At 34.5% G+C, this 24172-nt stretch overlaps 1 protein-coding gene across 2 annotated transcripts in view; it reads left to right on the forward strand.

The window, feature by feature from the left end:
- USP15 (ubiquitin specific peptidase 15) overlaps positions 1 to 24172 on the forward strand; it is a 119203-nt gene that overhangs the window by 78055 nt on the left and 16976 nt on the right. For both annotated transcript variants that reach the window (XM_068560660.1, XM_068560661.1), the window contains 3 exons: positions 17656 to 17829; positions 19593 to 19751; positions 19831 to 20055. In XM_068560660.1, the coding sequence (XP_068416761.1) occupies positions 17656 to 17829; positions 19593 to 19751; positions 19831 to 20055 (558 nt within the window). The remainder of the gene's footprint in view (positions 1 to 17655; positions 17830 to 19592; positions 19752 to 19830; positions 20056 to 24172) is intronic.

Consider the following 24172-nt stretch of genomic DNA (forward strand, 5'->3'; position numbering starts at 1 on the left):
CTTTAGAAAAAGAAAGGGGGCTGGGAAAAGAGAACCTGAATTCTCAGGCAGCTTATTTGTGGAAAGAGTATATATAGCAAAGTTCTGTAAGTATTTAGTTTTCATAACTGGAGCAGAAACGGTATCTCTGTAAGAATGCCTTGTACCTGTGTAACTTGGCTAAAATGATTTCTAGTCATGAAAATATGCCTTTCTTAACCAACAGTCTTACTTGTCTGTTCTTCACATTCTTCCAAATTAGTATACAAATTTCTCTAGGATTAATGCTTCTATTTCTGTTAATATAAACTTTCTAATGTTTTGTCAGTCCCTAATTCTATAATAGGAAATGACAAGAGTACAGGTTACAGGGGAAAGGCTTATTTCAAGGAGCTGTAAATAATTACATCTGATTTTAATACAGAATTGTTTTACATTATATTCATTAGGTAGAATTACTTGCAGTGCTAACATTTATGGCAGCAGTTTTTAATATAATCAGACTGAAGTATCTTGTATTGATTTTAATAACTACTCAAAGTATTTGTAATTGAAAACATGAGAAATGTCAATCTTTAATATATAATAATTTATATATATTTATATATAATTTATAATATATAAATTTGTAACTGCAAATTTGCCCCCTCTAAAAAAACAGAAGAAAAGAAAAAGCGGTTCCAGATTTACTTCTGTTACCTGAAATTCAAAAACAGTTCATTTTCTTGATGTCAAAATCTTTTCTAAAATACATTTTCTTCCTTTAATAAAGGTATGCATATCATTCAACACATTATGATTGGAATATTCTTAAGTATATCAGGGTTACGTTCTAAATTTTATGAATTGGTATTATTGAATAGTGTCACTAGAAAATATAAGATATTGGACTGATAGAGCCTTTCAAAGGAGAAAGCCATGCTAAATTTCTCTTAAAGCCTTGTTTGTTGTCTTTTGCCTATTTGTTCTGACGTATATATTTAAATTCTGGTCAGTTGCGGCTATGCTGTTTTAATTACTAAAGGGCCCTCGTCTATTAGATTTTTTTCTTCTAATATCACCCTTAAGATCATCTTTCTATTTTAGTTTGTGAGTAAAAATAGTTTGTGGTGATGCTTGTTACCAGTGATCAACTTCATTAGTGTTTTCACTTTGCATGATTCAAACGGTTTCCCTGGGAGGTTATGTACACAGGTACTCATTTGATGGTGTGTTCGAAATAGTTTAAGAACTCCTTTTGGAATTGCTTTCATTCTTCTGAATTTCACTGATGGACATTTCTCTTCCTTTGATGACAAAGTTGATTTTTCAAAAACCTGATGTTATTCAGAGCATTATCTGCAGAATATTATAGGTGATCAAGCTGGATAATTTTTTTCAAATAATAAATATACTTGACAAGTCATCCATTCATTTACTCAGCACATATTCATCAAGGGCCCACTAAGTGCCTTTCACTCTGATAGGCAGTAACTATACCATGGTGAGCAAAACCAGTACTATTTCCACGGATCGTAGTCTAGTAGGGGAGATAAACATTAAATAAATTGTGAATATTTTAAGCATCATGAAAAGAAAAAATCATGGAGAGTGCTCTGAGTATAACAAGAGCTGGGAGAGCACCTAATTTATACTGGATACCATATTCCCCGGAAGTAACCTTTGAGCTATGACCAAAGAACAGGTGTTAGGCAGGTGAGAGTTGAAGTCAGATGGAGCAACAGCATGTGCAAAGCCCCTAAGGTGGGCAAGTTTGAGGAACCAAAGATAAGTAACCTGTGGGATAATATTTAAATGGGGGTGGGATAAAATGAGTTCAGAGAAATAAGCAAAAGCCAGATCATGTAGGGGGAATATGGATTGTAATGTATTAAAAGGCATTGAAGGTTCCAGGCTGCTATCATCTCATCTGGTTTATTGCAATTATCTTCTAGCTGATTTCTCTGCTTATACCCTTAACTCCTATGGTCTGTCCTCACAAGAACAGCCGGAGCGATGTTTTTAAACTTAAGGCATTTCCTGTTACCCTTTGTCCATCTCACTAAATGCCTTCTCATTTCACTCAACGGAAGCTAGAGTTCTTAAAAGAGAATATAAGGCCGTGTATGATCTGGCTTCTATCTTATTTTCTACCACTTTCCTCCATGCTCACTCTGCTCCATCCTCAGGAGCCCCCTCACATATTGCACGAATGTTCCTGCCTTGGGGTCTCTGAACTTATAATTTCCTATACTTGGAATGTTCTTTCTCCAAATGTTTATATCCTTACTTTCTCACTTCCTTTAGGTCTCTATTATCAGTCAGATCCTTCCCTACTCACTGTATACAATGGTAACTGCCCTCTCCCGTTCCATGACCACCTGATATATGCTATATATATATATATATATATATATATATATATATATATATATATATATTTATTTGAGTTTTTTGTTTATCTGTTTGCCTCCCTCTACTCCCAACTCATGCTCCATGAGCACAGGGGTTTTGTTTTAGTCACTGCCATAGCACCATTACCTCAAACAGTGTCTGGCATGTATTGTAGAAGGCATTCAAATTAATGAAAAGTGAAGGAAATCACAAGTGTGTGTCTGGTTTTTGGCTTGTACATCATAATGTTAACATAATGGTAACAGTGGGAGGAGAGACACAGAAGAAGTAGGTTTGGGGTAAGGAGAAGATTATGAGTTAATTTTAGGCATGTTCAGTTTGTCATGCCAATGAAACATCCAAGTGGATATATCATAGGCAGTTGGATATTCTAGTATGGAATATAGACCAGAGGCCTAGGTTGGAAATAAAAATATGACTGTAGATGGTATTTAAAATCAGGGAAATGATTGCATCTGTGAAGTGAGGCCATCTGTGAAAAAGAGATCCCAGGACTAAGCCTTACAATATAACATTTGAATATAACATTTGCGTATAACATTTGAATGGAGGAAAGACACTACTGTTGCAACAGGAAAAAAAGAAATGGATTATGGACGCAAGTAGTTTCTAGATTTTGTAATGACGTCCGTTATCCTAAAAGTACGAGACCAGATCATAAGCTAAGAATGAAAGAATAATATTGCTCAGCAATGTTGAGATCTCATTTAGGATTGGAGACCATCAATTTAGAATGGTATAAATTTATTCACTTGAGAGTTTCTCTAACAGTGTTTAGCTACATGGTGCATAAACTAGATGGGTTCATACAATAAAATGATTGGGTTCATCTAGGGATGTAGAGAGAAAAGGTCAAAGGAATTAAGAGCAACTAAACTAATTTTCTTATTTAGCTAATCCAGTAAACTTCCATTGAGACCTACTCCGTGCCAAGCGTTGTTCTAGACACTGGTGGTACAGAGTTGAACAAGACTGTGCCTATCCTCTCGAATGTCGTGCTGTAGTGAATGAGATAGCCATATAAATAAATAAGATGTAATATGTGATATGATAGAAAGCATGATCAGCCAAATGTTTTGAAAGCAAAGAAAAGAGAGCCATTGGGAAATAAGTGAGGCTTCACCAAGGAGGTGACACTTGAGTTGGGTCTTGATTTCATTTGACTGAGTATATTATTCATTATGACTTACGTTTGGTTCATCTGGTCATAAAAATAGCAGTGACTTACCAGAGGTACAACTATAACATTATAGCTCATGCTTGTTACCACATTTTTCCACCACAAAAATCCCTACATCAGAGGGAGGAACACTCCCAAACTCATTCTACGAAGCCACCATCACCCTGATACCAAAACCAGACAAAGATGTCACAAAGAAAGAAAACTACAGGCCAATATCACTGATGAACATAGATGCAAAAATCCTCAACAAAATACTAGCAAACAGAATCCAACAGCACATTAAAAGGGTCATACACCATGATCAAGTGAGGTTTATCCCAGGAATGCAAGGATTCTTCAGTATACGCAAATCAATCAATGTGATACACCATATTAACAAATTGAAGGAGAAAAACCATATGATCATCTCAGTAGATGCAGAGAAAGCTTTCGACAAAATTCAGCACCCATTTATGATAAAAAACCCTCCAGAAAACAGGCATAGAGGGAACTTACCTCAACATAATAAAGGCCATATATGACAAACCCACAGCCAACATCGCCCTCAATGGTGAAAAACTGAAACCATTTCCACTAAGATCAGGAACAAGACAAGGTTGCCCACTCTCACCACTATGATTCAACATTGTTTTGGAAGTGTTAGCCACAGCAATCAGAGAAGAAAAAGAAAGAAAAGGAATACAAATCGGAAAAGAAGTAAAGCTGTCACTGTTTGCAGATGACATGATACTATACATAGAGAATCCTAAAGATGCTACCAGAAAACTACTAGAGCTAATCAATGAATTTGGTAAAGTAGCAGGATACAAAATTAATGCACAGAAATCTCTTGCATTCCTATACACTAATGATGAAAAATGTGAAAGTGAAGTTAAGGAAACACTCCCATTTACCATTGCAATAAAAAGAATAAAATACCTAGGAATAAACCTACCTACGGAGACAAAAGACCTGTATGCAGAAAACTATAAGACACTGATGAAACAAATTAAAGATGATACAAACAGATGGAGAGATATACCATGTTCTTGGATGGGAAGAATCAACATTGTGAAAATGACTGTACTACCCAAAGCAATCTACAGATTCAGTGCAATCCCTATCAAACTACCAAGGGCATTTTTCACAGAAGTAGAACAAAAAATTTCACAATTTGTATGGAAACACAAAAGACCGTGAATAGCCAAAGCAATCTTGAGAAAGAAAAACGGAGCTGGAGGAATCAGGATCTCAGACTTCACACTATACTACAAAGCTACAGTAATCAAGACAGTACGGGTCTGGCACAAAAACAGAAATATAGATCAATGGAACAGGATAGAAAGCCCAGAGGTAAACCCACGCACATATGGTCACCTTATTTTTGATAAAGGAGGCAAGACTACACAGTGGAGAAAAGGCAGCCTCTTCAATAAGTGGTGCCGGGAAAACGGGACAGCTACATGTAAAAGAATGAAATTAGAACACTCCCTAACACCATACACAAAAATAAACTCAAAATGGATTAAAGACCTAAATATAAGGCCAGACACTATAAAAACTCTTAGAGGAAAACATAGGCAGAACGCTCTATGACATAAATCACAGCAAGATCCTTTTTGACCCACTCCTAGAGAAATGGAAATAAAAACAAAAATAAACAAATGGGACCTAATGAAACTTAAAAGCTTCTGCACAGCAAACGAAACCATAAACAAGATGAAAATACAACCCTCAGAATGGGAGAGAATATTTGCAAATGAAGCAACTGACAAAGGATGAATCTCATGCAGTTCAATATCAAAAAAACAAACAACCCAATCCAAAAATGGGCAGAAGACCTAAATAGACATTTCTCCAAAGAAGATATACAGATTGCCAACAAACACATGAAAGGATGCTCAACATCATTAATCATTAGAGAAATACAAATCAAAACTACAGTGAGTTATCACCTCACACCGGTCAGAATGGCCATCATCAAAAAATCTACAAACAATAAATGCTGGAGAGGGTGTGGAGAAAAGGGAACCCTCTTGCACTCTTGGTGGGAATGTAAATTGATACAGCCACTATGGAGAACAGTATGGAGGTTCCTTAAAAAACTAAAAATAGAACTACCATATGACCCAGTAATCCCACTGCTGGCCATATACCCTGAGAAAACCATAATTCAAAAAGAGTCATGTACCACAGTGTTCATTCTAGCACTATTTACAATAACCAGGACATGGAAGCAACCTAAGTGTCCATCAACAGATGAATGGATAAAGAAGATGTGGCACATATATGCAATGGAATATTTCGCAGCCATATAAAGAAACGAAATTGAGTTATTTGTAGTGAGGTGGATGGTCCTATATACACTCCCAAATGTAAAACCGATAGCTAGTGGGAAGAAGCCACACAGCACAGGGAGATCAGCTCAGTGCTTTGTGGTCACCTAGAGAGAGGGGTGGGATAGGGAGGTTAGGAGGGAGGGAGACGCAAGAGGGAAGAGATATGGAGATATATATATGTGTGTAGCTGATTCACTTTGTTATAAAGCAAAAACTAACACACCATTGTAAAGCAATTATACTCCAATAAAGATATTAAAAAAAAAAAAAAAGAAATCGTATTTTACCACAGTAAAAACCACATTGTTCATTCACTCAGTAAACACATACTGACACCTCCTGGGTGCTAGACAGCAATGCTTTTTCATACGTCTGCCAACTCTAAAAAGAGAAGTACCTAAATATTTTGAGCAGTGACAATATCAATGAAACAAACATATAGTCTCCTAAAGTAATTAAGTCAAAAATGATGTTCATTTTAATTTGAAGTGTTCACTGGAAAAATCACTCTTTGCTTTATAATCAAGTCCCATGTATAATTAAAAATATGTCTTCATTTAGATTTTTTTAATATATAAATTTATTTATTTATTTATTTTTGGCTGCTTTAGGTCTTCATTGCTGTGCGCAGGCCTCCTCTAGTTGCGGCAAGGTGGGGGCTACTCTTCGTTGCGATGCACGGGCTTCTCATTGCCGTGGCTTCTGTTGTTGCGGAGCGTGGGCTCTAGGTGCGCAGGCTTCTGTAGTTGCAGCACACGGACTCAGTAGTTGTGGCGCACGGGCTTAGTTGCTCCACGGCATGTGGGATCTCCCCAGATTAGGGCTCGAACCCATGTCCCCTGCATTGGCAGGCAGATTCTTAACCACTGTGCCACCAGGGAAGTCCTATTTAGAGAGATTTTGTTTTGAATATAAACTGAATCATTGACTGACACACACACGCCAATATACATACACACATACATATTTATTATGCATATATGAATGAATACATATATTTTTAAATAGTTTTGGTATATGATTAAGGTATTTTGTGTAATTCTTCAGTAATTGCCCAGGGCTTTTCTAAGCATTATATACCTTGCCCAAGAGAAAGCTTTCAGTAACTGTTTTTAAAAGAAATTAAAAACAAGTTCTTGACCAAAGTATTACTAACTGTTCGTAAGGCAATTCTTAATAGCAAGATATAATATACTTTATGATCCCTCTTACATTCATTGAATACCATACCAAAAGTATCTATATCATCATAATTATGCCACTGTCTTCCTGAGACCTCTCTTACCTTCCCTGAGACTTGTTCCATTAATTGTCTCTTCTTTGTTCTATATCTTTAACCTCACCTCTTCACTGTCTTCCTTTCCACATATATACATGGTCAACTCTGTTTTTTTTTAATGGGGTGGGAGGGAGATGGAGTGAGGAGGACCCTTGACCTTGAAAAGGGTGGTCTGTCCTTTCTCCCTACTTTCTCATGTCCCATTCAATAGCCCTCATGTCTGCAGCTTAGCATAGTAGTTAAAGCTTAGATTTTGCAACTTGACTGCTTGGATTCAAATCCTAGTTCTGTTACTTGTAAGTTGTGTGACCTTGGGTAAGAAACTTTTTAGTTTATCTGTTAAATGAAGATAACATGCTTAAGAAGTGCTTGGCACATAACAAGCAATGTGTAAGTATCAACTGCTGTTATATCATCACTGTGACCATCATACCACCCCATAGAAATTGTTTTTGGTAAGGTCATTCTTGACTCCCTGTTCCCTAGGCTCTTTGTAGCCCCTTTACCTTTGAGAAGTTGACATCTGCTTAAAAGTGACAAATCCCAGATCTATCTCCACCATACTTCTCCCTCCTGAGTTTCCCTCCAAAATATAACTATTAGATGGACATTTCTGCCTAAACAATATTACAGATAACTCAAACTCAGCATGTCTATGACTAAACATATTTCCTAGAAGCCCGATGCTTTTATTTATTATACTCCCTTATAGGTGCAACCATTAATTAACCCAAGTCAAAACCTGAGACTTACCACAAGTTCTATTCATTCTACTACCTCTTAAATGTCACTTGTATCTATCTTTTCCTTTCCTGTCAGTACAGTATTTTAATACTTGAGCATCTTTTAAGTGAACTGTTGAAAAATACATCTAACTCATCTCTTTGTTCCATCATTTATCCTCTTCTAATCCATTTAGTACACTGCTCCCAGAGTCAGTTTTTAAGAGCAAATACCTCCTTGCTTAAAACTCATTTCCGGGACTTCCCTGGTGGTGCAGTGGTTAAGAATCCGCCTGCCAATGCAGGGGACACGGGTCCGAGCCCTGGTCCGGGAAGATCCCACATGCCGCGGAGCAGCTAAGCCCGTGCTCCACAACTACTGAGCCTGCGCTCTAGAGCCCGCGTGCCACAACTCCTGAAGCCTGCTTGCCCGGAGCCCCCTCACCGCCACTGGGGAAAGCCCACACAGCAACGAAGACCCAACGCAGACAAAAATTAATTAATTAATTAATTAATTAATTAATTATTTTTTTTAAACCTCATTTCCTATCACCTAAAGGATAAAATCCAAACCGGACCCTACCTAGCTCTTTAACTAAAACTAAAGGTTCTTGGAATTCATTAAGTTTCAAATCTCTTTATATATAATGTTACCTCTTCCCTAGTTGCCTTTCACACACACACATGCGTGCATGCGCACACACATACAAACACACACACACCCCTTTTCCTCTGTCTCTTCTGGACAAATACCTACTACACAGTAAGAATCATGAAATTAGAGGCTATCTTTGGTTTTCTTTTATATCCCCAATGTTTGGTATAATGCCACATAATAGTAACTACATTAGAACAGTGTTTCTCACAGTGTTTGGATGAGACAGTGCTGGTCAACAATAAAATAACTATAGAAATTAAGCATAAGTGAGTGATCCAGAACTTTTATAGCAGTTAGGTTAGTTTCATATCTATTAAATCTAATAATTTTAAAATGGGTCTTTTCTGTATGTTATTTCTTATTTCATTTTTCTAGTGGTTCATTTTTATTTTCTAAAAAACTTTATAGAAGTATCAGTCTGTGACAGTTTGAAAATTTAAAAAGATACTAGTCCTTCCACATAGATGATTTGAGAAGCACTGTATTAAGAAAATTTACCTGAAATATTTAGTACTTGACCTGTACCAGATTAATGATATTTCTGGAGCTGTCTAAATGTCAAAGAGCACAATAATTTTTAAAAGAATTATAGCTTGTAATATATGTATTTACTTCTTGCAAAGACCTACCAATTTATATAAAGTCTAATAAACACTACAGCTTATGTTCTGCCGATGTAGCCAGTCTGATAGCACTTGAATTGGGCTGCCATGTTAATCACAGCTTGGCATAACATACCCTACTGCTCTGCAAATTGTTTCTTGAATGATTCCACAGTGAATGGCATGAAAACATCATTTTAGAACAGTATTTCTGTATTTCTAGTCTCTTAACATAATGGTCTTCTGTTCTTAATATTTGTTGAGTGATTAATCAAATTTAAAGTTCTCTTTTATTATGAAAATAGTTAGGAACCTTCATAGTTATGTTATCACATAGTCCTTAAATTTCTGTTTCAACTCAGCTGAAATATTAATATTGTCAATTATGGGCCTAGTGTAATGAAATGATACAGAGAAATATATGACTTGGTAGTTCTTTTAAAGAATGTAGTAAGTCAGTTAAACTTTTTAAAAAAATTCTGCTGTCCCTTTCTTTATGCCTTAGCAGGATAGCTAAAAGATGAACAAATCACATAATTCTTAATACTAATTTATTCAAAAATGTTTCTTTACTGAATATTATGTGCAGGGGACTGAACAAAACTGTAAAACACTTGTTTTTTCTTAAAACCTTTCACTATCTTGCTTGCTTAAAATATTGGCATTCATTTCATTGTGAGCCAGTTTTGAATTATTAATAGGGTAATTAATAAGCTACTAAACATTAAAATTGAACTAATAATAAGCTTTAGTTCTTTAAAATAAATATAACTTACACTAATATTTATTAATGTTATTAGAACCATTTAGCTTGAGCATGCTTCCCATAAACTGAATATCTAAACATAAAATCATTCAATAAATAGCCTGTTACTTAAAAAAAAAAAAAAAAAATTAAACAATTGCTGTTACAATCTAGTAGTTTTAAAACATCATACAACTACCTGAAGCTTATAGCATTGTTGTTGATCTAATCATTATCCCAGAAGCTTTCAAATTTATCTCTATTGCAAGTGGATCTTCTATCCAGTTTCTACTTTTAGCTTTTAATATGAAAAAATCACTGGTCTTTATATAATCATGCTTTTTTAATCGTGACATCTCTAGTTATAGGACTTACTCACTGCAAGTAACAGGGTAGTCCTTTTGACAAAATTTTCCTTCCTCAATCCTATAGATGAGGAGGGGAAAGGCATTGACATTTCTTTGCTAGCCAAAAGGTTTCCCATTAGTCTCATACTTCCCAAGCTTTCATAATAATTCTTAATTAAATTCAAGTAGTGTGTGAAGAGAGATTACATAGAATTTGAAGAAAGGGTGACAGCATGGACTTTAAATGAAGTTTAATTTTATTTATGTCCTAAGCATAGTGACCAGATTAATGATAAACGTGAATATGTTAGAACATCTTTGTCCAATTCAAAAATACTGCCTCTAGAACTACTTTATGTAAAATTTCAATATTTTAAGTCAAGTGTATGGCAGTTCTCTCTTCACTAACTAGGTGGGAGAGGGAAGAAAACAGAGTTTTTTTAAACTAAATAAATAAAAAGAAAGTTATATCCATGTATATATTACTTACACAAATTTGTTCTTTAAAGAAAGCTTGACGAGAGAATGGAAATGTAAAGCAAAATAGAGCTATAGTTGTATTTGTTTTACTAAAATATATGGAGAAACTTCAGGATTGATCTCAAATATAATGAGATTTGCCTTTCCTAGGAAAAAAAAATAACAAAAAATAAAACATGAAGTGTCTTAAAACTATCTCATTTTCCAAACCTCCGTGGTGAAGGGGCAGGCTTATATTTGTATTTCTTCATTGTAAAAGTCTACGTCATAGTTTTCTGTCTTATCCACTACTTTTTTACAGAATTTGAGCCAGTATCCCAGTTTTAATAAAATGCTTTGGAGTTATACAGTACCTTTTTAGAACGTTTATACTCTTGTCATGACGAATTGAAAAATAACAACATGACAAATTCGAAAATTCTTTATCCATCTAATCTTAAAATCCAAAACAAGATATTTGGGGGTATTCTAAGATTACTTTAACCATGGATTACTTTAGGTTTTATTTTTTAAATCATAAGAAAATAAAATGGTTTTCCTCATTTTAGATTGGGTTTTTAGTATTGGTCAGTTTGAAAGTGTAGCTACTTTATGAGTTGTGAGTGGCGTTACATTTTGATCAGTTACAGAATGAGTTACACAACTCAAAGGCTTTAGGTAATCAAAAATTAAGTTTGTTTTCTTTCCTGTTCTAGTTACCGGTTTACTAAAATAGTGAGCATACATGATCACTTGAAAATTGGGCTTCTGGAGCACCTGAACAGAAAGGGAGTGGTTCATATTCAGCATTACAAAAGACAACTTTCTCTTTTTGAAGGGGATTACTTTGACTATTTTCCAGGTACTGGGGAAATTCCAGATTCATTACAAGTTATTGGGATGGCTATTAATTATTCATTTCCTAAAATATGTTGATTATAGACTTGAGATTTGGTTATATAGTAGAACTTTATTTCAATTCATCAATTTTAAAAAAACTATATAGAAGTTTATAGTGAAATACAAAATTGAGACTCTTACATGAGTCACTCTTTCAGAGAACTTGAGAAACATCAGTCTTACTGATCAGAACATATTTAATGGAAGAACTTTTTGAAAGTAATGTAAGAGGAATAGGATTTTTGCATGTGTATGTAAGGAAAAGTTATGTACAAAACATTGTAGTCTTTCCATGAAATTTAAGTAATGAGAGAGAATCATACTTCACATAATACTGCAATTTTAGGATGTTGGGTTAGGGGCAGAAATTTATAACCAGAGAGTTTTTCATAGATAATTAATACTTTATAAAATAGTCCAATGGTATATGCATTCTTTTTAAAGAAGTTCTTCATGGTGACAGTGATTAAAGGTCTATATACATTGAGCCATATAGAATGTCCACTGGATGAGATACTTGATTATTTAGAAGAATTTTTTTATGAATTGTGGTGTCTAGTTCCAGGTTGATTTGGGAAAAAGAGTCTTCATGAAAATATATTACCAAATATTTTTCTTTCACTTATCTTTTACTTATATGGATTTATCTTGACAGTTATTTTTTGGAGTATTCACAATAGTTATTTTTCCCTCATTGGGAAAGCCTCTTTAGGCATTATTTGGACTTTATTTTTGAACTTGTAGAACTTTAAATAGGTTATAGTTATATAACAGTGTGCAATTCAGATCTTAGTCAAGTGTTTTCCCACTGTTCTCAGTCTCTAAGGACTGATTTACTGTATAAGTTTTTATTCATTCATCACACCTTTATTACGGTATGTGCCAGGCATTGTGCTAGATGCTAAGTTCCAAAGGTGAATAAGACATGGACTCTGCTCTCAAGATAAGGACAGTCTAAGTGAGTTTAAGGTATAGCATTAGTCCAGAAGAAGGAATGTTAGTTCTTCCTTGAGGTGCTGAGATGTTGAGATGAGTTTTAAAGAATAAGTAGGAATTTCTTACAGGGGAAGAATGTTCTAAGAAGGGGAGGAGTACATGCTAAGGCTCAGTCTTAATACGTTAAACTAAGGAATATATCTTAAGACCCTGTATTCAAATTCACATTCAAGAATACTCTTACTTGCAATTTCCATTTTAAATGCGTATGTGAACACAAGTAGAGAACTACAAAGCCATTTTGAGGAACAGATACATTTGCTCACAAAACGATTGGCTTGCACATAATACACCATTCTCGTCATTCCTCATGGATCAACATCTTTTCATGCTAGCTTATATCCTCAACCTTCCAGTTAGCCAGCTGTGAAGATGCTGTATCACAAAGGCTAAATTAATGAATGCCAAGTCTACCATACACTAAATATGAAATTTTAGTATTTCATATTACCATATACTAAATGTGAAATTTAGTTTTTTAATCCTTAGATCTTCAAATGCTCTTGTCAGTTTTCCACACTATTAACTTGCCTAGGGATCATAAAAAACATTTAAATAAATAATTTGCCTAGTTAACAAGTGCATTTGCCTGTTGATTAATGTAGCTTTTTTACTTTTTCTCTTTTGCATCAAGAATTGAAACTACTAGTACAGAATCTTTTTCTTCAGTCTGATTATTGCTTTATTTTTAACATGGTATTTGACAGAATTCTACCCAAGATTAGGACCAACTCTAGACACAATTACAATACAAACAAAATGTGGCTTGAGATACGTGTTTTAGGATCAGTCACATTACTTCATATATGGACCTCATTTTTTTGGTGATGACTTGTAAGAGGTGGTTCTTAAACTATGAAAGTGTTGGCATTTGTCAGTGTCAGGCAGTTGAAATCAAATGAATTAACAGAGGTGAAGCTGAAAATGGCATGTGACTATTAGAATGTCACAAAACTCATAAGTAGCTGTAAAAATAACATACTAATATTGTTTATATAATCCTTTTTGTTTTTATCATACATTCATATATATTCTCAGGTTTTGTGGGGGTTTTTTAATTCTCAGTTTTTGCTAAGAAAAACCATGTATGTTAAGGATGAGGGTTTTTTTTTTTTATTTTGCAGTTCAGGAAGCATTGAGAATAAGAGATATATCCACATAGGCACAACATATGTTGTATGATTTCTAGTCCATATTACATTACTGGAGTAAAGTATCATGAGTTAAAAAGGACATTTCCTATGTCTACATATGTAGGACTTCTAATATATATATGCCTTAAGAAAGGAATTGTTTTGGAACAGTCCCAATCAGATAGGAAAGTGATGTTTTTTATAATAGAAGACTCTTTGAGAGAAATGCTTCAGAACTCTGGTTATAGTTTTTATTATTGAACTAATGAAAGTTATCTTTATTCTTTAAAACATTGTATTTAATGGCAGCCAGTCCAAGTATCCAATTTTCTTGTAATTGTCAAAGATGTTCATGTTTCTAAGATAGCCTCATGTTAAAAGATTGAATAATGAGTTGCATAAATTAAAAATCAAGCTGTATTATGACCAAATTTAAGAAATGGGCTTCTTTTCTTCTACCAGAATGATGACATTGAATACTGATGTCACCTGGAGGAAATATTTTAGTTGTTTGAGCTCTATTCCAATAGTTCCTTGAAATTTATACCAAAAGAGAACTTTTAATGTTTAACTGGTTTTAATATTATTTCAAGAATATAGTGACTCCTATAATAACATATTCAAGGTGAAGGAGGAAATTATGGTATTTTCAAGATGAGGAAAAAAAGTCTAACATCAGTTTAGTTTTTAAACTATTATGATCTATGTATTAGAACAGTTAAGCTGGCTATTGAATTTCTGTATTTGTGTTTTAGAAAATTTTTAGAAAGATTAAGGTTGTGAGTTCCTTGAAACATTATGTTCAGCAAATAAGATGCTTTGGGGGACCATTTAGGATTTAATAGTTTACATTTAAATATAAAGTTTATCTCAAAATATATTGGTTATGATATCTTGACAGGAAATACAGGCAGTTACTTATTAAAACTATTTCTGTTTTGTTGTTTAGTTTGTTATCAGTGAATTATAATCAGTTTCAAACTGGCATGAGTCACTATGAAAATAAGAACTGGTCTCTGTGTCACTGACTTTTTAAAAATCCAAGTAGAGGCCCACTACAAAGCAGATGGTAGATTAAATGAAAGTCAAACAAAAGGGGACCAGGGAGTTTTTAATAGGTGCTGTCTTTTTGGATTTAGTATTCAGGTAGAAGTGCTTGAAGAAACTTTTGAAATTATTCATTACAAGCAAAAATATTTTTGCCTCACTTTGTGATATTTCATTCAACAAAATTTGAGTACTCTGTGCCAAACGTTGAAAGAAAAGAGTTAAAAAAAGAAGAAGAAATGGAGGATAAATACATTAGTAAATATAGGCAAAAAACATTTTAACTAAGCATGCATTTATTGTATACATGCTAAATGCCAAGGGACATTGTGCTCAGTGCTAGAGACATGAATTTAAAGGATATCATGATTCCTGCTCTCGTGGAAGTCTCAGTCCATTTGGCAAGACAGACAACCTAAAAATTAAAATTACAGTATATTATAAAATAAATGCTGTAATAAAAGTAAGCACTAAGCAATAAGGAAAGATACAGGAGGAAACACTATAAGGGAACCTGGGAATCCTTCCTAGACAGGATACCTGAATGGTTTAGTAGAAGTTAGTAAGGCAAAGAAGGTATATTTCACATAGGTAGAGTAATGAGAACTTATAAAGTGAGAGAATGCATGGAGGTCAAAGAACCACAAGTAATCAAATAAGGCTGGGATGGAAGTTTTTTTGTTTTTTGTTTTTTTTAAAGGTATTTTATTGACAAGGCATGTAAATAGATGGGCAAAAGACAGACCCTTCTAAAGATTTGAAATTTTAATCTGAAATTGCTATTAAAGGATTTGTAGCAAGGAAGTGACATAATTAAGTCATAAATTTTAGTGACAAATTTTAGAAAGATCACTCTGGATGCTATGGAAAGCTAAAAAGATTTTCAGTTATAGTTGGAAGCTCTTTGCAAGATAAGGATAAACATGAATAATTAGGTAAAAACAAAGCTCAAGAATTATTCATGTTTGCACAACTTGATTTTTTGAAGTGTTTAAACGGTAAAGCATTAGGTTCTTTATATAATTGTTACACGCAGTAGTAGAATATTATATTCTTAGTATAACCCTGAGCTGATCAAATATAAGGATTTGAAAACTAATTGATAATTGTTGTAAATGCTGTCTGACCTCCAGTTTGCCTCATCGACTATTTAGTGTTGGTCCTTTTTGTACTAAATGAGATGATACTGCTAAGTGATGGCATTTATGCCCTGTGTAGTCATGGTATATTCTGGGTTGCCTGGCCCGACCTCCAGTGCTGGGTTTATAGTTAAAATGACATATATTACAAAAAGAAAAGAGAAAATGAAACTCAGAAGGCCTGTAAGATTATGAAAGTTTGAGATATAAAAGGAATTAAGAGGAAAGGTAGAAAAAAAATCCCTTCCCTAATTATTTCCTACACTGTAGCTTACCTCTTGTTCACATAAAATATTTTACTGCTGAAAAAGACATGTAAATAACTGTACAGCCTGTATAGCCCACCTCAAACATTTTTTAACTGTTGATATTATTTTCATTGCCTAAGAATAATACAGTAACAAGTTCCATGATATTATAAAGAGTTCTCCCTTTTACCTTGAGGTAGGGGCCAGACTACCAGTTTGGATAGTATTATTTTTATTAGAAAATTCCAAAATAGATATCATAGTTACATGAGTACACATAAATTGATTTATAATTGAAACCACAAAATATAACGCCATAATCTATTTTTAAGAATTGAATATGCTTAATTTTGGAGTTTTAGCCAAACAGTATATGACATATAGTCATAGTTTATAGCATCCAAGTTATCAGCATGAACTCAGCAGGCTGAACCTTTCATAGTTACCAAAACTATTTAACTTATTCCATATGAGTGGTAAGCAAGCTTTGAAAAACTTTTATTTCCATTAATATAAGTCTGAACTGTCATAAGAACAGGTTTCTACTACTTTACGTGCAAGCAACTAGCTTCACTTAAGGCACTTTGTCACTTTACTCCAAGACAAATATCTTCCTGCAGCCAAAAAAATGTTAACCTATATGACCGTATGTCTGTGTCAGTCATTACATGTTCTAATTAATGGCTCTAGACATCTACTTGATAAAGTAATATTCGGTTCAAAATGAAGTCACATTTTATGGTATTATCAACTTAAAAAATTATTTCATCTTGAGATAAAATATTGTGGAAAAACTGTACCTCCGCCGTCTCTTTTATTTTAAATCCTAAATTATTTAATTCAAAATGGAACAGAGCTGGAGAATTAACTTATTCTTAATTTTAATCTTGCCATAAAGGAAAGTTGGATTGTTGTGTTATTAAAGAAGAGCTAGAAGAAGTAAGAACACAGTTAGCCAGAGTTCACATAACAAAAGTTTGTTTTCTGAGGTTCAGCTGATCTGTACTCTCCCTTCTAAAAATGGTTGATCCAAAAGGAAAGTTTAGAAGGCTGCTCTTCCATGATAAGGAACTGACAATGGAAGCAGTAAATACCTCTTTAAAGTTCATTTCTTGCTTGCGCTCTGTCTCAGTTTTTACCTACTCAGGCCAATTTGCAGATGCCTGGGACGATTAGACAATCCATAATTTCTACCACTCAAGTAAAAGAAGGAAAGAAAATTCTGAGCTTCTCTCCCAGTTAACCAGTAGTTTGCTGTGGTTAAAATTAATGCAGATTTTACAGCAACAAATATTAGCGTTTTCATTTACTATAAGTAATTGACTTGAAATTTGGGAAATGAATAGTTGAGTACATCATTTGAGTGTTTATTTGATCAGTTACTTATTAGTGCAAGAGGTCATTTTGTAAATTTTTCTCTGTGTATTATCACTTTGTTTCTCTCTACATTTTAACATGTTTAACGTGTGGTTTCTTTTACTTGAAAATATATTTTATTCTTTGCAGTGTTTGAGCAATACACCTCCACTTACTGAATATTTCCTGAATGATAAGTATCAAGAAGAACTGAATTTTGACAATCCCTTAGGAATGAGAGGTGAAATAGCTAAATCTTATGCTGAATTGATCAAGCAAATGTGGTCTGGAAAATTTAGCTATGTCACACCAAGAGCCTTTAAGGTTAGTATGGTAAATACATTTTCAACAAGGCCTATATCACACCCAAGAGGACAAAAATCTTTGGGAAAAGGGCAAAAAATCATAGCTATTACAATGGTTTGTGGCCCTCCAAAGGGACTCAGCACATAGATACATACACAGCATATATGGTATTAAATTTTCAGGGTGGGGCACATAATAGATGATTAATTTAAACTGTCCAAAAAGAGTTCTGGAGGATGGTAAAGGAAATAATGAAATAAAGTTTGAGAAACACTGGTATGGTTCAAAATGACTATAGACAGCAGTGAGCATTTGCATACTGTTTTAGAATACAGCACATCTCTAAGAAACCTACATAAATATTTTATACAAATGTAAGGACTAAATTTGGGCATGTCATTAAACTCTAAGAACTCTATTTTGCAAGTCATTGTTGGTTCGAAAAATTATTGAAATGAAACTGGTCTGCAAAGTAAGCACTAAATATTAATTAAATATATTTTCAATATAATTCTTAAACTTCTATGTTTTTTCTTATTTGTGAAGTAGTTAATTCTTAGAATCAAAATCTCAAGTAATTTAGTTTGTCATTCAAATAAGAATTGAACTGAAATTTAGCTTTATATTGTTAAAATTTTCCTAATTAATTATATGGGTGAGATTTATGAGAAATTTTAAACGTTTGACGAAAATAAGCAGTTTTCAACCGTTTTTTATACAACTTAAATGATGTTCATATAGAACATGGACTGGGCAACATTTTATTAACTATGTACTAGTTCTTAAAAAATAAAAAACAAATCAAAAGAAGTCCTGCATTTATCTTCCTTAACTTTCCAACCTTAGGACAAACTAGTTCAGACAAGTCATTTCTCAACCCTTATCCATGATTCCATTTAGTTTCATTTTACAAGATGTTCTCAATTATGTGTAAATAGGTCCTTGATATCTGACTTTTTTCTTTTGCATTTCTTTTCAGTCTCATCAAAAAAATACTTAGCGCTGCAAAGACTAGGAAAATTATATATAACATGAATATTCTTTTTAGCTCTATGAGATTTATCCTCTCCTTACACACAAACTAAATGAGAGCATTGTACTTTTTTCAGGTGACCCAGAAATGTTACTGAATTTTAAGTCTTTAGTGTTTCCCAAACCTTCGTACAAAACTATACCATATTTTCTCAATGTTCTCTCCTTAGGTCAACATTTCTTTTCTATTTTACAGGTTAGTTATCATTATTAAAATATTTTTAGATATGTAATTCTTTTTTTTTTTTTAATTTATTTATTTATTTATTCATGGCTGTGTTGGGTCTTCGTTTCTGTATGAGGGCTCTCTCCAGTTGCGGCAAGCGGGGACCACTCTTCATCGCGGTGCGCGGGCTTCTCACTATCACGGCCTCTCTTGTTGCGGAGCACAGGCTCCAGATGCGCAGGCTCAGCAATTGTGGCTCACGGGCCCAGTTGCTCCGTGGCCTGTGGGATCTTCCCAGACCAGGGCTCGAACCCTTGTCCCCTGCAGTGGCAGGCAGATTCTCAACCACTGCGCCACCAGGGAAGCCCCTAGATATGTAGTTCTTTACGTGTATTTATCCATATGTAATTATCATATCTGCATGACTGCAAAAGTGCCTCAAGTTGATTTGAGGGTTACAAATAAATTTTAGGAAGTAGGTGAATTCACAAATATGGAATCCGTGAATAATGAAAATTGACTGTATATTTTTTAAATCAATCTTGTCCCTAGAACTGATTTTACAGTTTTGCTTCTCTTACAGACACAGGTAGGACGTTTTGCACCTCAGTTCTCTGGATACCAGCAACAAGACTGTCAGGAACTATTAGCTTTCCTATTAGATGGACTACATGAGGATTTGAATAGAATTAGGAAAAAACCATATATACAATTAAAAGATGCTGATGGAAGACCAGATAAGGTAAATTTAACCATATTATTGTCACCATTGTTATAATAACGTGGTATCTCTTTGTAATATGTGTCTGTTTTCCTTACAGGTAGTTGCTGAAGAAGCCTGGGAAAACCATTTAAAAAGAAATGATTCTATCATAGTAGATATATTTCATGGCCTTTTTAAATCAACTTTAGTTTGTCCTGAATGTGCTAAGATTTCAGTAACATTTGATCCTTTTTGTTACTTGACACTTCCATTGCCCATGAAAAAGGAACGTACCTTGGAAGTTTATTTAGTTAGAATGGATCCACTTACGAAACCTATGCAGGTAGGAAGTGATTAATTTCTTTGCATTTGTTATTGTTATAAAAGATTAGTGTTGAGTCCTCATGCCTCAAGTACAATTCTATAATAATAAGCTGTTTTGCATAAGAGATTTTTATACACGAATTAGTACAACTTTTCAGAATCTTGAAAGGGTGTGGGATGTGTAAAGTACCATTATTTGTCATGTAAAAAGAAAATTCTCAAAGACTTTTTCTTATCAAAGAAAAATGAGGGGTGGTTTGATTTTACAATATTGGTATGACTATTAGCTTACAAAGATTAATAACATAGTAATTTCCCAATTTTCCAACTTGAACTTTCTTTAATGTTCACTGTAATTTTTCTCCTACTGGCTGTTGGAAGAGAAACTAATACTGGCTATACATTTTGATTCATATTATGATAAGATAGTGGTATATTTATTTTTTTAACATCTTTATTGGAGTATAATTGCTTTACAATGTTGTGTTAGTTTCTGCTGTATAACAAAGTGAATCAGTTATATGTATACATATATCCCCATATCCCCTCCATCTTGCGTCTCATTCCCACCCTGCCTATCCCACCCCTCTAGGTGGTCACAAAGCACCGAGCTGATCTCCCTGTGCGATGCAGCTGCTTCCCACTAGCTATCTATTTTACATTTGGTAGTGTATATATGTCAGTGCTACTCTCTCACTCTGTCCCAGCTTACCCTTTGCCCTCCCTGTGTCCTCAAGTCCATTCTGTATGTCTGCATCTTTATTCCTGTCCTGCCCCTGCCTTTTTTTTTTTTTTTAGATTCCATATATATGTGTTAGCATACGGAATTTGTGTTTCTCTTTCTTACTTCACTCTGTATGGCAGACTCTAGGACCATCCACCTCACTACAAATAACTCAATTTCGTTTCTTTTTATGGCTGAGTAATATTCCATTGTATATATGTGCCACATCTTCTTTATCCATTCACCTGTCAATGGACACTTAGGTTGCTTCCATGTCCTGGCTATTGTAAATAGTGCTGCAATGAATATTGTGGTACATGACTCTTTTTGAATTATGGTTTTCTCAGGGTATATGCCCAGTAGTGGGATTGCTGGGTTGTATGGTAGTTCTATTTTTAGTTTTCTAAGGAACCCCCATACTGTTCTCCATAGTGGCTGTATCAATTTACATTCCCACCAAGAGTGCAAGAGGGTTCCCTTTTCTCCACACCCTCTCCAGCATTTATTGTTTGTAGATTTTTTGATGATGTTCGTTCTGACTGGTGTGAGGTGCTACCTCATTGTAGTTGTGATTTGCATTTCTCTAATGGTTAGTGATGTTGAGCATCCTTTCATGTGTTTGTTGGCAACCTGTATATCTTCTTTGGAGAAATGTCTATTTAGGTCTTCTGCCCATTTTTGGATTGGGTTGTTTGTTTTTTTGATATTGAGCTGCATGAGCTGCTTGTATATTCTGGAGATTAATCCTCTGTCAGTTGCTTCATTTGCAAATATTTTCTGCCATTCTGAGGGTTGTCTTTTCGTCTTGTTTATGGTTGCCTTTGCTGTGCAAAAGCTTTTAAGTTTCATTAGGTCCCATTTGTTTATTTTTGTTTCTATTTCCATTTCTCTGGGAGGTGGGTCAAAAGGAAGATGCTGTGATTTATGTCATAGAGTGTTCTGCCTGTGTTTTCCTCCAAGAGTTTTATAGTTTCTGACCTTACATTTAGGTCTTTAATCCATTTTGAGTTTATTTTTGTGTATGGTGTTAGGGAGTGTTCTAATTTCATTCTTTTACATGTAGCTGTCCAGTTTTCCCAGCACCACTTATTGAAGAGGCTGTCTTTTCTCCATTGTATACTTTTGCCTCCTTTATCAAAGATAAGGTGACCATATGTGGGTGGGTTTATCTCTGGGCTTTCTATCCTGTTCCATTGATCTGTATTGCTGTTTTTGTGCCAGACCCATACTGTCTTGATTACTGTAGCTTTGTAGTATAGTCTGAAGTCAGGGAGCCTGATTCCTCCAGCTCTGTTTTTCTTTCTCAAGATTGCTTTTGGCTATTCAGGGTCTTTTGTGTTTCCATACAAATTGTGAAATTTTTTGTTCTAGTTCTATGAAAAATGCCCTTGGTAGTTTGATAGGGATTGCTTTGAATCTGTAGCTTGCTTTGGATAGTATAGTCATTTTCACAATGTTGATTCTTCCAATCCAAGAACATGGTATATCTCTCCATCTGTTTGTATCGTCTTTAATTTCTTTCATCAGTGTCTTTTAGTTTTCTGCATACAGGTCTTTTGCCTCCTTAGATAGGTTTATCCCTAGGTATTTTATTTTTTTTGTTGCAGTGGTAAATGGGAGTGTTTCCTTAATTTCTGTTTCAGATTTTTCATCATTAGTGTATAGGAATGCCAGAGATTTCTGTGCATTAATTTTTGTATCCTGCTACCTTACCAAATTCACTGATTAGCTCTAGTAGTTTTCTGTTAGCATCTTTAGGATTCTCTATGTATAGTCTCATGTCATCTTCAAATAGTGACAGTTTTACTTCTTCTTTTCCAATTTGGATTCCTTTTATTTCTTTGTCTTTTCTGTTTGCTGTGGCTAAAACTTCCAAAACTATGTTGAATAATAGTGGCGAGAGTGGGCAACCTTGCCTTCTTACTGATCTTAGAGGAAATGGTTTCGATAATGGTATATTCAAATACCTGTAATTTTTAGGCATCTTAAGAACCTGGAAAAGAAGTGGAGATTTAGTTAGGCTAAAAATACTTGCTTCAATAATGTTCTAATCTTTTAACAGTTTGGGGTATCAAATAACACTTAGTCTATGCAAGAGCCCTGTGCTAGACCTTAATATCAGTTGTCTGCCTGATTCCATTGCCTAGTGTTATAATTGGATTATTTTACATTTTATGGAGCAAAACACTATATTTTCTCCCTTTATTAATCAGTTTATCCTTTTCTGACACTTGACCCACCCTAATAAAAGTATTTCCTTCCTTTTCTACCTTCTGTTACCCTAATTTCTATTATAGCACTTACCAAATTTTATTATGACCTTTGGTTTACTTTAACTTTTGTCCCCTAGACCATGAATTCTTTGAAGAAAAGGACTTCGTAAATCTTTGTATTCGCAACCCTCATGACTTAGAAGTGTTCAAAAATTTTATTCATTCAAATGGGCACCTACTGATTGTAAAGCTCTGGTAAACAAAACAGACGTAGTTCCTACTTTAGAAGATTCTTTACTAAAGATCTTAGTTTAGGGTTCCAGCCAGAAGTGCAGTTTGTTAGAGCCTATTAGTTGTATTAGTCTGCTTGGGCTGCCATAACAAAATACCATAGACTGAGGGACTTAAACAACAGAAATTTATTTCCCCACAGTTCTGGAGGCTGGAAGTCTAAGACAAGAGAGCCAGCCTGGTGGTTTCTAGTGCAGACTCTTCCTCACAGATGGCCGCCTGCTTTGCTGTGTCCTCACAGGGCAGGGAGAGAGACTGGGAGCACAGGCTTTCTGGTGTCTCTTTTTACAAGGATGCTAATCCCATCATGAGGCCCCCACCTTCATGATCTCATCTAAATCTCTCAAAGGCCCCATCTCCAAATACCATCACATTGGTTGTCAGGGCTTCACATAGGAATTTTGAGACGACAGAATTCAGTCCATAGCAGTGTTCATGAAATCTATATGAAAGGTATGCTTTGAACAAAATTGTCATCATACCATTCACTTAGTGGAAGTGTTTGGGTTTACTGTCAACAGGGCACAGAATATGAAGTATTCATAAAAATATAGTACTTTAATCCAAAATAATTAAAGTTGGTAGAGACAAGTCATGTACTCAGTTATGCAAATTTCACCCATCTCTTTTGCTATTTATATATTTGCTTCATGAACTCATTGAACCTGGTGTCTTCATGTCAGTATTTCATCCAGCAGTGCTGAGAATATTTTAGAGAACAAGAGAGACATGGCACTTGCCCTTATCCATGAGCAAGGTTAACAAATACCTGCTTTTATTTTTGGCCAGGGGCATATATGTTCACATGTCTAAAATCACATCCTTTAGATACTCACTTATTCACTTGTTCAGAAGTATAGGATTTTTAACATTCTTTCCAGTGGAGAGAAGGTATAGCAATGCTAAAC

This window comes from Eschrichtius robustus, chromosome 13 (genome assembly GCF_028021215.1).
Source record: "Eschrichtius robustus isolate mEscRob2 chromosome 13, mEscRob2.pri, whole genome shotgun sequence".
In the NCBI taxonomy this organism is placed as follows: Eukaryota; Metazoa; Chordata; class Mammalia; order Artiodactyla; family Eschrichtiidae; genus Eschrichtius; species Eschrichtius robustus.